At 45.5% G+C, this 15,483-nt stretch overlaps 1 protein-coding gene across 11 annotated transcripts in view; it reads right to left on the reverse strand.

The window, feature by feature from the left end:
- Nucleotides 1-689: 689 nt before the first annotated feature.
- The window catches only part of LOC147007229 (uncharacterized), a 37,089-nt gene continuing 22,295 nt past the window's right edge, over nucleotides 690-15,483 (reverse strand). For 3 of the 11 annotated variants that reach the window (XR_015054331.1, XR_015054333.1, XR_015054335.1), the window contains exons 4-8: nucleotides 11,316-11,418; nucleotides 8,163-8,297; nucleotides 7,868-7,956; nucleotides 1,282-1,433; nucleotides 693-874 (exon numbers count right to left, since the gene is read on the reverse strand). Coding sequence is in view for 2 of the 11 variants with exons in the window: in XM_085867492.1 (XP_085723618.1) it covers nucleotides 1,341-1,433 (93 nt within the window). In the remaining 9 variants the exon portion in view is untranslated. Of the gene's footprint in view, nucleotides 875-1,281; nucleotides 1,434-7,867; nucleotides 8,000-8,162; nucleotides 8,298-11,315; nucleotides 11,419-15,483 lie in introns of all 11 variants that reach the window. The other 8 variants (XM_085867492.1, XM_085867491.1, XR_015054337.1 and 5 more) reach the window with 7 other exon arrangements.

Below are 15,483 nucleotides of genomic sequence, written 5' to 3' on the forward strand. Positions count from 1 at the left end.
AAGTCTTACAAAATATTTGAATAAAGTGACTAAGTGTGTCCTCTTTCATGTAAGTGGGTGACAAATGCTGTCTGCCATGTTCGTTTTCTGCAAATGAATGTGGTGTTTGTGGAGAGTCTCCTCCGGTAGTGCGTCGATGAATTCGATTTCCTCCAGTTGTTCCTCCACTGAACTCCATCGTGTTCCTCTACATCTCAGAATGTGTATTATGCCATTATTAAAAATGAACCTCACTCACAAAGTTCCACAATAAGTCCACGAGCCAGGCTCAGATGAAGTTTTAACTGGAACCGCTGTTCTATGGATGCAAACCTCAAATGCAGAGCACCAGAATAAGTCTCCCATCCATCCATCCATCCATCTATCAGGACCATACTCTGTGTGGAGTGTTGGTGCTACCTAAGCAGTCTTCTCAACTATTGGACACAATCCTGGACGGGTCACCACTCCGACACAGGGTTCCAGCATGCTGGGGTGCCACTCCTTTTTGCCGACCTCGGAAGGATGACAGGCAGAGTCAACCCCACCTGGTATTAATTCAACAGCCGAGTGGGATTATGAACTCAGGATCCGAGGATCCCCAGACCACCACCCTCTCCATTAAGCCAACACCACACACACAAAAAGTCTACACTCAGATGATATTCTGCTGATGTTTAAGAGGTATTAAAAAAAAAAACATACCATCCAAAAACGAAATGAAGCTCAATCTGCTCTCTTTGAAAGTCTTTTTCGTTTTCTCTCCAGATTTGGAGTTGTTGAGTTCACCCTATTTGTCACTGACGTCCATGGCAGGGTAGTAGATGTTTGAAATTTTCATTCTTGCTCCTCGTAACACATCTTTGGTGCAATCGATTTCACCGAAATACACTTCCTGTTGGGGTTAGGTGCATTGTTAAACTTACTGATGGTTTACCGTCACTCCCTAGCATTACACCAAACAGCACAATAAGCGTGGGAAAGTGGGGAAAACTTTTTCACTTGGAGGTTGTGGGTTACGATGTGTTAATAAAGGTGGAAAGTCTGATTTAATGTGATTTCATTCCAGGCTATCAGGCAACAACAGGTGAAAATTTGGGAAGGGAATGTCTACTTTCCATCGGAACTGCACAACCACCAGTTTTCAACTCATGACATCCAGCGGTTTGGAAGTGAACAGAAGACAAATAAACAAACAAACAGACACTTCTCAAATTATACAGAGTGTGATGAATTAAATTGATGATAAAGATTGTTAAGTTTTGTTCGTGGAGTAAATCTTGACCATTTTTAAATGATTACCTCACGTACATTGTTGACGGACAAAGCAATGTCATTTGTGCGTCTCATGAAATATAGGACTAGACCGGCGGTGCAGTCTTTTGCTGGGTCGGCCAAAAAGAGGCGCAACATTTTCTCTTGTTTGAAAACAACTGAGAATTGACTTGCGCTTTCTGAAAACACAAACAACAGTCAAAGCATTTCAAAGCACCCAAGCTATTGTCTGCAGTAATTTTCAGCTTGGCATTCTCTACTCGAGTTATACCAGAGGTGCAACAATTGTACGTTTCCAGGATATGATTGCCATGATGGTCCATCTGGCACTATTGTTTCAAAACAGCAAGCTGAATTAAACAAGACAACAACAAAAAAAATTTTTTAAAGAAAAATGTAAAAATATAGAGGGATGAAATCTCAAAAAAAAAAACAATAAAAAAAGATAGGAATGACACCACGTCACGATTCCACAAGTCGAGCATCACGACATCTTTGAGCATCACTTGAGTTGAGCATCACGAGCCGTCTATCTGGACATGTATTGAGCATTTTATATCGTCGGGTCCCCCACTTTGGTCTCCAAACTCTCTGTTTATGGCATTTAAGGACACCGACTCTCATGGATCACACTGACTTCCTCCACTCACACAGTCAGTGTCGCTCTTAAGGGATCCTCCCATCTCTTCCTATCAAAGCTGGAGTCCCCCAAAGGGAGTGTTTTTGGCCCAGTCTTGCTCCTCATCTTTATCAATTATATCTTTCTGATTTCATGGAAAATCCTGCACAATATATCTTTGCTCATGATTGCACCCTCTGCTGTATCATCATCTCTCATCCTTCAGACAAGCAGGCATGCAGCAGCCTCTTCCCTCTCTGCAGAACTTGAGAGAATCAGAAGCTGGGCCAACACTTGGAATATGTCTTTCAACCCTGACAAATCCCATACACTCACACTGTGTCTCCGTAAGGGCTGCCGAGCTAACCATCCCATCAACTTCCTAAATAAGGATCTTGAAGATGTTAAGTCACTCAAACTTTTTGGCCTCACAATCAGCCATGATCGTTCTTGGATAGCCCATGTTTCGAAGAGGGCCTCCAAAGGCAGGCGCCAACTGGTCATCCTCCATTGTTAAAGCTCTATCCTTGAACAATCTGAACTTCAGACAAACTACAAGGCCTTCATTCCCAGCTTCATGGAAGACTGCTCCCACCTTTGGACTGGCAACCATGACTCACATCTTGCCCGACTTGACGTCATGGAAAGCAAGGCCCTCAAAATCATCGGGATCTCCCATGATGAAGCTGAGTGTCCAGGCCTGTTATCGTTTCATCGGAGACAGGTTGTTGGCCTCTCTGTAGTGTTCCGCCACCTTTTTGGTCTTTCACCGTCTGCCCTATCTTGGCTCTGTCCCTCCCAGGATTCTGCAGGGTGCACATGGTCTGCCAGTAACCCTCTTCTGATTAAACTCTGAATATCCAGGCTCACTCCTCACCTCCACTCATTTGTTCTTCTCTTCTCTCACCTGAACAACCAAATTTTCCAATCTATTCAATCCCATTCTTCTCTCCAGCACTTCAATACAGCCCATTCCAATGACTTCAGCTCATTCCCCCCATCCATACAAATGATCTCTTCCATCCCCAAATGACCCCGTTCCGAAGTACTCCCACTTTTCCAGGTTATAGTGATTTTGTTTTCCACCTCTCCCTCACCTCTTTTTGTTTGTCAGTTTGTCAGTTGGTTTGTTCCTTTTGTGTTTTCATCCCCACTTTCCCACTCCTCTTCTTGCTGTGTTTCAGCTTGAAGATGACATGATCATTCATTTGATACATTTCATATGTCGCATGTGGCTGTTTAGGGGTGGCTGGTTCATGGTTTCAGCGCCCACAGGATCATTACTGGGCTTGGTGTTCCAACTCTGGTGATGTGGCAAAGAACACTGACCATGTGCTCGTTGATGGTCGTTGGAGGATGATTCAGAACTGAGGGTCTACCGGAGTGCTCAGTTCCTCAAAACCAACTGCAGGCTTGTTTTAGCAACTCTGAAGTTTCAGCTTAAATCTGGGAGAATGGTGCCAACCAGCCAAGGCTGGATATTGGCAGGCTCAAGGATGAGAGGGATTTGGGGGGGGGGGTCTGGGTGCTTCAGGGAATCCTGAATAGTTGTGGAGTGCCTTCAGTAACACTATCCTTGATGTTGCCAGTGGATGTCTTGGAACACACCGAAGGGTGAAGAAGAACTTTGTCTCTCAAGGGACAATGAATACCATTGGACTCTGTATCCTTTTCTCCTGACAAGGTGGAGAGCTTGCTTTCAAACCTCGAGTCAGATTCTGCAACCGGTCCAGACGGCATCAGCCCACGTGTCCTCAAAGCCTGCTCTTCTGCTCTTGCTCACCCTCTCTCTGTTCTATTCACCCTCTCATTTTCCCAAGGTCATCTGCCATCTGCTTGGAAATCTGCTAACATCACTGCCCTGCATAAAAAAGGTGCAAAAACAGATCCCTGTAACTATAGACCAATCAGCCTTCTCCCAATCATCAGCAAGGTTATGGAATCCATCATCGCTTCAGACATGAAATCCTTCCTCTTCTCCAATGGCTTGATTTCCAATCATCAATTTGGTTTCAGACCAGGTCACTCTACCCTAGATATGCTGCTACTGCTCTCCCATCAATGGATGGAGGTCCTCAATGCCAGACAGGAAATCCGAGCCGTATCCCTGGACATATCACGTGCTTTTGACACAGTCTGGCACCCTGCCCTACTCACCAAACTCTCTGCCCATGGTATTCAAGGTCATCTCCACTCATGGCTCGCAGACTTCCTCTCCTGTCGCAGTCAACGTGTGGCCCTAAATGGAGTTCTTTCATCCCCTCTTCCTGTGCAGGCTGGAGTTCCTCAAGGTAGCGTTCTGGGCCCTGTTCTTTTCTGGTTTTCATCAATGATCTCTCGGACTCTCTGGAAAATCCTCTATTTCTCTTTGCCGATGACTCAACCCTCTGCCGTACCATCTGTCATCCCTCAGCCCGGCAAGCAGCAGCTTCTTCGCTCACTGCAGATCTGGATAAAATCACAAACTGGTCCAACACGTGGAACATGTCTTTCAATCCAGACAAATCTCACACTCTCACTATGTCTCTTCGAAAGGACTGTTTACAAAACCCCCCATCCACTTTCTCAACAATCCTCTGGAAGAAGTCTTTTCTTTCAAGCTTCTGGGTCTCACTATCTGCCATGACCTTTCCTGGGAAAGTCACATTTCCAACCTTGCCTCAAAAGCCAGTCGCCGACTGGGAATCCTCCGTCGTGCAAAGTCCTTCCTCGGCCCTCTTGAGCTCCTGACCACTTACAAAGCTTTTGTCCGTAGCCTGATGGAGTACTGCTCTCCCCTCTGGGCTGGTGCTCCTGCCTCCCACCTTTCTCGACTTCACGCTGTCGAAACCAGGGCTTTTAAGATCATTGGCATCTCCCGCAATGAAGCTGAGTCTTTGGGCCTCTCACTCAATCACCGCAGGTTGGTCGGTGGTCTTTCTGTCTTCTACCGACTCCTCTCCAGCCTTGCCCCCCTGCTCTCTCTGCGATTTGTCCCAACCACATTTCCACAGGGCGCTCAAGGTCCGCCAACAACCCCCTTCTGGTAAAACTACCAAAATCACGAATCACTGCTCATCTTCACTCTTTCATTCCTCTTTTTCCCGCCTTTGGAATAAACTTCCTCACTCTATTCTTTCCCATTCTTCCCTTCAGGCTTTCAAAACAGCTGTTCACCACCACCTCTTATCTTCCCCCATCCAAATCCTCGATCTTTTCTACCCCCGATAATCCACCCAAGCCCACTTCCTTCAATTCTCCTGCTTTCCTTCCTGAAAGTCCCTTTAATGTCCATCTTCCCCTCGCCATGTTCCCCGTCCCATCCCCATCCCTCTCCCTTCCACAGTTCACCTGTGTCTGTTCCCCAATGTTTTGTCCCTTCCACTCCCGCCCCTCTTGTCTCATGCCTCCTTGCTGTGAGTTGTGTGTTAGCTCTCATACGAGCCTCGACCAAGGTATACAAAAAAAAAAAAAAAAAAAAATTGACTAGAGTTGCAGTGCCAGGCCTAATGGTGGAGCTGAGATAAAACTGGACGTGTACTGAGGGCGGACAAGGAGGTCTATGTGTAAGGAATCTGTGAGGGGGTAGAGCATCACCTGTGGTCAGGTGATTATCGTCCTGCTTGCAAAGGAATTCTTTCATTGCGTTCGTCCAAGCCCGTCCCTCGGTGTACTGCAGTTGGAGCAGAGAGTGGTGGAGCTTGATAGAGGAGTCTGAAATGAAGGCCCGTTGGGCCGGTTACTTTGAGCAACTGTACCAGGATGATACACCAGCTGGTGAGTTGGATGTCATGGGTGTTACTGTCCTTATTGCTGACCCTCCAATCAACTGTGAACCGTCTTAGATTGTGGGAAGACAGGCTGCGTTGACCTACTTGAAAGGGGGTAAAGCTCCTGGGATTCTGTGGCATCCATGCTGAACTTTTCAATGCTGGTGAAAAGGCAGTACTCATGTGGTTGCACGCAGTTCGCTTTGGAGCAAAGGCATCAGCCTAACTGATGGGAAGGGGAGCCCTGTTGTCCCTCGAAGGAAAGGGAGGGGTGGTCGTCAGGCATGATCCCAACTACCGAGGGTTGACGCTGCTCTCAATGCCTTGCAACGTTCTTTGCTCGGATAATTCTTGATAGTGTTCGCCACCATCTGTTTGAGCACAAGAGCCAACACCAGTCGGGCTTTACCCCAAAGAGGTCAATGACTGACCATGTCCTTGCTCTCCGGGTCTTCACCAAACGCAGACGAGAGTTTTGGCAGGGACTGCTTGAAGCCCATGTTGATCTCTGCAAAGTGTTTGATTCTGGGAATCGGGAATCGAGAAACTAATCAATCTGATTTCTTAACTATACTCTGGTACTGAGAGTGCTGTGAGGTGTGGTGGTTCCATGTCTGACTTATTTCCAATTGTGACTGGAGTTTTTCAGGGGTGTGTATTGGCTCCCACACTTTTCAGCGCTTGTACGGACTGGATTCTGGGGACGATGTCGGAGAGATCAAGCTGCGGTGCAGCGTTTGAAAGTTTTGAGATCTCTCACCTTGATTTCTCAGATGATGCAGTCACTGGATATCCCAAAAGATTGTGGAGACGTTGCATATCCTGATGGGAGTCCTCAAGGTGCGAAATGAGGAGTCGGAGTCTTTGGGATTGTGGGTTTCCTGTGTCAAAACTAAGAGTCAGGCTTTCAATGACATCTTGGATGTTGCTTTCTTGTCTGTACCTGTTTGTGATGAGGATGTTGAGGTCGTAGAGAGATTCACTTACCTTGGCAGTGACATTCGTTTCTCCGCATGTTGTGAGCGAGAGGTTTAGAGACATCTGGGGAGTCATGGATTCACTGTACCATGGGGTGTGGTGTTGTCGGGACCGATGCAGGATGACAAAAGTCCGAGTCTGAGGTCCTTGGCACTTCCAGTCTTGCTCTACGGATGTGAAACTTGAATTCTGACCAGGGATCTGAGATGTAGACTGAAGTCCTTCGGTACCAGATCTCTTCGGAGAATCCAATGCTCTTACTGGTCAGACTTTGTATCCGATGAGAGGTTGCTAAGAGAGACTCAGATGAGATTTGTTTCCTGTATAGTCCATGTGCATCAGCTGTGGCTGTCTGGACATGTGTCACGTTTTCCTGACGCTGATCCTGCTCACCAGATTCTCTCAGCGAGGGAGCCTCGTGAGTGGAGGAGGCCGATGGGCCGACCACGATCCTCCTGGTTGCAGCAGGTTGGTCGGCATCTCAAGGAGATGGGGATGGGCCAGGCATCTGCCTGGAAGGATGGCCAGACGGAGGCCCCTGGAGTACCGGCGGAAAGTGGACGCAGCGACATGCTATTTCTGCGCATGTTCCCATACCTGACCTGATGTGTCTGCAGTTTGCATCACTACTGTGAGCGCAGCTATGGGGTGCCCTCGGCGGATGGAGCAGGACTTCAAGGAATTTGGCCAGGGTACCGAGCGATAGCTTCCCAACTCTTCACGAAGAATACCCGTCAGATCTTTAAAGTTCACCAACTCATACGAGCAGATGGAACACCTCGTTTAACATCCATCCAAGGGATATCACACACATTGATGACTCGCCCTGCCTACGAGACACCAGGATGACAGTTTATCACTCTGCCGAGATTCAAATCTGGACGAGCCGGCTCAGAGGTGAGAGACTTCAAAAAATACAATGAAACACCGAAACTGCATCACATAGAAACTACACAGATTTTACTTATTCCTTTGAGATTGTACGTGGCTGCAAGCCACAATAATAGGATATGGAAAATGTGAATAAAGCAACAAGATAAATCTGTGTAATTGGATTCAATGCATACGAGCTAACCCCCTCCCCACCGCAAAGCTCACCTGCCCCTTTCACCTTTCCCAGGCACGCACAATAAATTGATGACTATTTTCAAAAAAATTGTCGGAAAAATTATTTTGTTTTGATGACACAGCTTGTCCAAACACGGCAATTGCCAAAGGATTTCAAGCAAAAACTTCACCGTTTAAACTAACCAACGGATAAACTCACCAATCCCCGGAGGTTTCAATCACAATCAATCAAAAGAAGGTCACAACTCTTCGACCTTCCTTTGCGCAGAAATTGATGAGAGGTTGAATCTAAACAATATATTAAAAAAAAAACTTTTTAAATGCATGAAACCTGGAAATGAGATGGACATCAAAAATGTAGCATCACAATGAAATACAAAATGTTTATCTTTCAATCAAACTTACTTTTTTTTATAAAGCTAAACAAATAATATTGTTTTGACATTGCTTAAAAAAAAGAGAAACAACACAATCTGGGAAACAACTCGACTTACTGACAGCGAATCCAAAATGAACTCCTCAACAGCAGTCTGCTCGATTCCCAATCTTTTTGATAGAACCTCAAAAAGATATTTCATAGCCGGTTCAACTTGAAGCTTTCTTTGCTCTCTTTGTGCTTTGTATCGAGCCTGCAAGAAATAATAAATAAATACTGATATATAGATATATATCACCATTTCTTTAATACCATGAAGTCAATTCACACTCAGAGAGGGTGGAATCATAAGCAAAGAGATAAAGAGGATTTTCCAGAGAGTCGGAGAGATCATTGATGAAAACCAGAAAAAGAACAGGGCCCAGAACGCAACCTTGAGGAACTCCAGCCTGGACAGGAAGAGGGGATGAAAGAACTCCATTTGGAGCCACACGTTGGCTGCGACAAGAGAGGAAGTCTGCGAGCCATGAGTGGAGATGGCCTTGGATACCATAGGAAGAGAGTTTGGTGAGCAGAGCAGGGTGCCAGAAAATGTCAAAAGCATGCAATATGTCTCGGGATATGGCTCTGAGTTCATGTCTGGCATTGAGGACCTCCATCCATTGTTGGGAAAGCAGAAGCAGCATATCCAGGGTAGAATGACCTGGTCTGAAACCAAATTGATGATCGGAAATCAGACCATTGGAGAAGAGGAAGGATTTAATGTCTGAAGCGATGATGGATTCCCTCGCCTTACTGATGATTGGGAGAAGGCTGATTGGTCTGTAGTTGCAGGGATCTGTTTTTGCAACTTTTTATGCAGGGCAGTGATGTTTGCTGATTTCCAAGCAGATGGAAGATGACCTTGAGCAAATGAGAGGGTGAATAGAACAGAGAGAGGGTGAGCAACAGCAGAGCAGCAGGTTTTTAGGACACGTGGGCTGATGCCGTCTGGGCCAGTTGCAGAATCTATGTCGAGGTGTGACAGCAATCTCTCCACTTTGTCAGACGAAAAGGACACAAAGTCCAGTGACAGTTGGGTGCGACTGTGTAAGGTGGGTAGAGAAAGCGATGGGTTTCAGACAAGATTTTGATGCAAACACCGGGTTTAGGCATTCAGCCTTTTCACGTGTGGTATCAGCAGTGCGGCCATTTGAGGTAAGGGAGGGGATGGAGGGGGAACATCCACCACAAACAGATTTGATTAGATGCCACCAGGATTTGGAGGAGGGAGAGGTTTGAGAGTTCAGACTTTTGCTTGGAAAGATTGTGTTTTCTGGCTCTCCTGAGGGTAGATACACACTTGTAACGAGCTTTATGGATGGAGCTGAGATTACCCTCAGTTGGGTTTGCTTTCCACGAGGCAAAGGCAAGTTGTTTCAGGACAACAGCCTGGCCACAAGCTTCAGTGAACCATGGGCGGGAGGAAGGGTCGGACAACTGAAGACGAGAGGACATAAATCTGTACATGAGGGAGAGCAAGTTTCTTTGAAAGAATTCCCAGGATGAGTTGATGTCGGAGAAAGGAGCGATGGGAGACCAGTGTAGAAACTTGATGGCTGCTCGGAGACCCTGCCAATCGGCTTGAGTGAAAAGCCAGACTGGACGGTGCTGAGGTGGTTCTCTGATAACACCCAGAGAGAAGTCATTAAACCAGTTTCATTCCTCCAGGGGTTATCAATTAAACTGAATCAGTTGATGTGGGAAAGAGTGTCAAGAACTCGCTCACACAGCATCAGGAACACACGAAAATTTATTGCAGGACAGGACAATGAAAATGGAAGAACCTGGACAGTAAATAAAAAAATATATATATATATATAAATATATATATATATTATTACAAATAAAAAAATGAAAATCTCATATTCTAGTTATCTCCACCCACCGAAGGTGTGAATGAAACACTAGGATTTTTTTACATGATCCTTCACCATTGAGAGATCGGACTAAAAAACGAAATACAGCATGATATCTCAAAAACTTGTGGACGGATTCAGACAAAATTTGGTGGACAGATTGGATGTGTGACGAGGAAGAATTGATTCAATTTTGGTGAAGATCCGAATATGAATCCGCATACAAATAATTTAATTTTTTAATTGATTGTTCACCATTGAGAGATCTGGCAAAATTGATGAATATCACAATATCTCAAAAAGTTGTGGATAGATTCGGACGAAACTGGGACACATTGGGTGACAAGGACGAATTGATTCAATTTTGGTGAAGATCCGAATAAGAATCCGCATACAATAATTATTTAATTTTTAATTGATTGTTCACCATTGAGAGATCTGGCGAAATTGATGAATATCACAATATCTCAAAAAGTTGTGGATAGATTCGGACGAAACTGGGACACATTGGGTGACAAGGACGAATTGATTCAATTTTGGTGAAGATCCGAATCCGAATCCGAATACAAGATTTATTTAATTTTTGAAGTATTTCTTCACCATTGATCGGGCCAAAAATGATATCTCGCCTGATGTTTCAAAAATGTATTGGTCCCGATATGTTTTCATGGATTAGATATTACGTAGCACAGGTATGCGCTCTACCGAGTGCCCTTCGACGTCGTTTTTAATGTTTTAATCTCGCATCAAGAACCTGGCTGATATCATGTTGCATCAGTGGGGAAAAAATTATCAAAATGTCGAGCAATTTGGAGGTGAAAAGCAGAAATCTGCCAAATGGTATCAGTCTAAGATATCGATTATACAATTTGTTGACAAACTTACTGGTCCGGTTGTCCTGACAAGACGGTGCAGCGTACTCACCTTTAAGTTGTCTCGACCTGGGTTCAATTCCTGACCAGATTATAAACTGTCGGATTGATGCTTCACAAGCATAATCAATTTCATCGCAAAGCAAGCCGGCCCTCAGATATACCAGAAGGTGGGAACACATCTGCTAAGATAAGTTGTTGGACGTTGAGGTCCCATGGTATTTTGACGAAGATGAGATAAGTCATCACCAACACTTTGCCAAATTATTGCCATAATCTGCTTGGGGCACTGCATCAGCAGTTTCATTACTCTTCCAGAAAAGATTCTCCCTGCGGGGCCGAACTCATAATTTATTCCCATCCGATGATGCATACTAGATCAGGGATGGGTGGCAGAGGTGGTGGTGGTCACGTCAATTTTGTTGTCCTTTGCGGTTCTGAGATTTAACAACAGGCTGCTTTGTGTTCGAATTCAAAAATTCAAAGCAAAGGTGTAATCACCTGCTTCTCTTTGTTGGTTTCTTGGCTAATAACTCCGTAGCTGCGAGTTGTCCTGCATTCTTCACCTTGTTTGAAACCATCTTGAGTTGATTCCATTTTATACCTGTCAAGACAGCAATGCTTCCATCACAATGTGATTTTTCAGTGTGTAAATTATTCTTTCAAGACAAAGTGAAGATCAAAACGTACATTTCCCCATATATCCCAAACACCAACTACATAGGGCAGGCTGGAATTTCCTTAAACACGTTTAGGTTCATTCAAAGGACACCGTCACCGCTGTAACGCTGTAACATTCATCCAAATCTGTAACTTTTTGAAAAGTAGGCAAGTAATCGAAAAATGAATAAAAATGAATCGATTAATTGATTCATCAATAAATCAAAAATTCCGTTTAAATCGCCAAATCGCATGTTCATTGTGGGCTCCAAATATCAGTTTCCGAGCCCAAAAGGTCCCTGAGATACTTCCCGGATGAGAACGAAAATAAATAATTAATAAATCGATGTAAGCCTGGTGTTGGCTTCGTGGTTCGGGTAGCAGCCGCTGGCTTGGGGTCTTAGGGTCCTGAGTTTCAGCCATATTTGCTGCTGAATTAACGCCAGGTGGGGTTGACTTAGCCCGTCAGCCTTCTGAGGTCGGCGAAATGAGTACTAATTGTACTGGCTGAGGGGCACTGCATCAGTGGCAAAGTCGTGCCCCAACTAAATGATAGTGACCCGGCAACCGAGCTGTCACACGTCTGGTGTTGGCTTCCCGGTTCGGGTGGTGGTTTGGGATCCTCGGGTCCTGAATTCAAGCCATGTTTTTCCGCTGAATTAACACCAGGTGGGGTTGACTCAGCCTGTCATCCTTCCGAGGTCGGTGAAATGATCCCCAGTGTATTGTTAATAGTGTGCTGACCTTTCCCAGGTTGTGATTTTTTTAAACCCCCGACTCCCTCTCTTATTTTCGTTCGTCAGTTGGTTTGTTCTTTTTACGTTTTCCCCCACTTTCCCCCTTCCTCTTGTTGTCATGTTTGACCTTGTTCTCCCCACGCGTCCTTCTCACCCTTGGGGTTGGGCTGAGGAAGCTTGACGCAAGTCTTTCACGAACCGGATGGCCAGGCATGACGTTCAACCAAGGTTTGGACAGGAATTTGGAAAAAAAACAATTTGTATATCTTGTCGAGGTTCGAATGAGAGTAAACACACAACACACAGCGAGGGGGGCATGAGACAAGAGGGGCGTGAGTGGGAAGGACAAAGCAGTGGGAAAACAGAGACATTAGGAGATCTGTTGAAGGGAGAGGGATGGGGAACATGGGGAATACAAGATGGACATTACAGGGACTTTCAGGAAGGAAAGCAGATAATTTGAAGGAGGTGGGTTTGGGGTGGATTAACGGGGGTAGAAAAGATCGAGGATTTGGATGGGGGATGATAAGAGGTGGTGGTGAACGGCTGTTTTGAAGGCCTGGAGGGAAGAATGGGATTGAACAGAGAGAGGGAGTTTATTCCAAAAGTGGGGAAAAAGAGGAATGAAAGAGTGAAGGTGAGCAATGATTCGTGATTTTGGTAGTTTTACTAGAAAGGGGTTGTTGGTGGACCTTGAGCGACCTGTGGAAATATGGTGGGGACAAATCGCAGACATAGGAGACGAGAGAGAGAGAGAGAGAGAGAGAGAGAGAGAGAGAGAGAGAGAGAGAGAGAGAGAGAGAGAGAGAGAGAGAGAGAGAGAGAGAGAGAGAGAGAGAGAGAGAGAGAGAGAGAGAGAGAGAGAGAGAGAGAGAGAGAGAGAGAGAGAGAGAGAGACATAGGGGAGCAAGACCGGAGAAGAGACGGCAGTGGACAGAAAGACCACCGAGCTGCCTGCGGTGAGAGAGTGAGAGACCCAAAGACTCAACCTCACCGTGGGAGATAACAATGATCCGAAATGCCTTGGTTTCCACTGCGTGAAGCCAAGAAAGGTGAGAGGCAGGAGCACCAGCCCAGAGGGTAGAGCAGTACTCCATCAGGCTGTGGACTAAAGCTTTGTATCTGCTTAGGGGCTCAGGTGGGCCGAGGAAGGACTTTGCACGACAGAGGATTCCCAGTCGGCGACTGGTTTTGGAGGCCAGGTTGGAAATTGTTCGCATTCAAGCTGACCTTCCGACATAAGGTACAACAGTTTCAACGAGCACCATCCATCGAAAATTCCGAGTAAGGACTTTGTACGGTTAGATGGAGGATTCCCAGTCGGTGACTGGCTTTGGAGGTGAGGTTGGAAATGTGGATTTCCCAGGAAAGATCATGGCAGATTGTGTGACCCAGAAGCTTAAACGAAAGGACTTCGTCCAGAGGATTGTTGAGAAAGTGGATGGAGGGGGCGTGGGGGGTTCCAAACGGTCCTTTCGGAAAACATGGTGAGAGTATGAGAGACATTTTTGTTGGAGACATAGACAAAGGAGAGACATAGTGAGGAGAGATATTTGTTCATGCTGCTGGTGATAGCTCACCTCCTCTTCACGAAGGACACCGATGAATCTTTAACATCCACCGACTAATGCCGGCAGACGGAAAGACCGCTTAACGTTCATCCGAGCTGCGGTGCACACTGTTGTGTTGGCATAGTCACGTGATGCATCAGCGGATCACAGTCATGTGAGCAAGCCGCCGGGGATTGAGATTCCGCCATGTCGGCAGCAATACATAAGTCATGCTGACCCCGGTCCCTTGTGTTCCTGTGGTCTTTCAGACAGATTGATGATTCAAAAACGTCAGAAACACTCGTTTTCTCCATTATCTGTGTAACCGGAACAACAACACCATTCATAACCTGCTGTGTTCACCTGTCAGAGGATCCTCGTGATGCTTGTTATAAATATTGCAGGAAAGGTTTCGATTCTGAGCGAATCTCTGCACAGTAAGCACTTCACAGATGATCCCCTTCGTCAACCTGACCACAGATTATATTATCCAAGTGAGTCATGATGTCACCCACTTCCAAAATTATTAAAGTATTTGGCAGATCATTGAAAATGACCTCAAGAGGTTAAGAACTCTGCGACATTTTGTTACATGGAACAGATTTGACTCCCCAATCACATCAGACGAGCCCGACGTGATGAAAGATTTTCTGGAGCCATGAGGATGTCAGGTTGGCACCAGCACAGTTTGTGAAGTTTTCCATTCCATGGAATACCACAAAAGAGCAGCTGTTTACAGGTGTTTTTGAGTGAAACGACCAGGTACACATCTTATGGCAGGTTCTGTTGGGTGAGTTGTGAAGTCAATTCCATGATGACCTGCAATGATCACAAATTGTGAAAGAATAACGTGATGTACAATCCTACCTCCAATACCTATCAAGAGATGCAGACTACAGGACTTGGGAGTGGAGAGGTACAAGTTTTCATTCTTCTTCTTCTTCTTCTTTCATCTTCTCCAATTTTTTTACTTCGGGTCGACACAAAACCGCTTGACCACCCTTCTCCATGTCCTCCTGTCAGTTGACCTTTCTTCTTCCAATTCCATGACTCCTAAATCTCTCGCCACCACAGTTTCCACAGATCTAATGTCTCTGTTCCCCGGTGTTTTGTCCTCCCCTCTCTCACCCCTCTTGTTTCATGCCCCCCTTGCTGTGCGTTGTGTGTTAGCTCCCATCCGAGCCTCGATAATGTATACAAAAAAAATCAACAAAAAGCTCGTTAATTTTGGCACGTTCCTAAATTAAATATAATTCTCCAAACAATAGAAAAAGGATAAGTTTAATGCTTTCGAAATTTCACATTCTGGAGGGAACTTAGATTTTCTTAAAGTAAATCGGGATATCGACTTCGTTTCTTTTATGAGTCCATGAGAGTGGATCGTGGAAAATCATGGATTCGCTCCAAGCTCCCAATTTGAAAACGATTGTACTTAAAAAAACGATGTAGACAGAGATTTGTGGTGATGATGAAGAGGCATTCAATAATATGAGTGAGGAAAGTGAAAAAAATCTTCATCATGAGGAAGAGGTTGAAGAGAGTGGAAGAGGGGTTGGAGAGAGAAAGAGCGAGGGGTAGGAAAAAGAGAGAAAGAGAGAGGGGGGAGGAAGAGGGGTGGGAGACAGTGGAGAAAATAGGAGAGAGAGATATAGAGATAAAAAGAGAGAGGATGGGGTGGGAGAGGAAGAGGGGTGAGAGAGAGAGAGGGGTGGGAGAGGGAGA

The sequence above is a fragment of the Eptatretus burgeri genome, unplaced genomic scaffold (genome assembly GCF_056783735.1).
Source record: "Eptatretus burgeri isolate ZD-2024b unplaced genomic scaffold, Ebu_testis_v1 Ebu_testis_scaffold_392, whole genome shotgun sequence".
Classification (NCBI taxonomy): domain Eukaryota; kingdom Metazoa; phylum Chordata; class Myxini; order Myxiniformes; family Myxinidae; genus Eptatretus; species Eptatretus burgeri.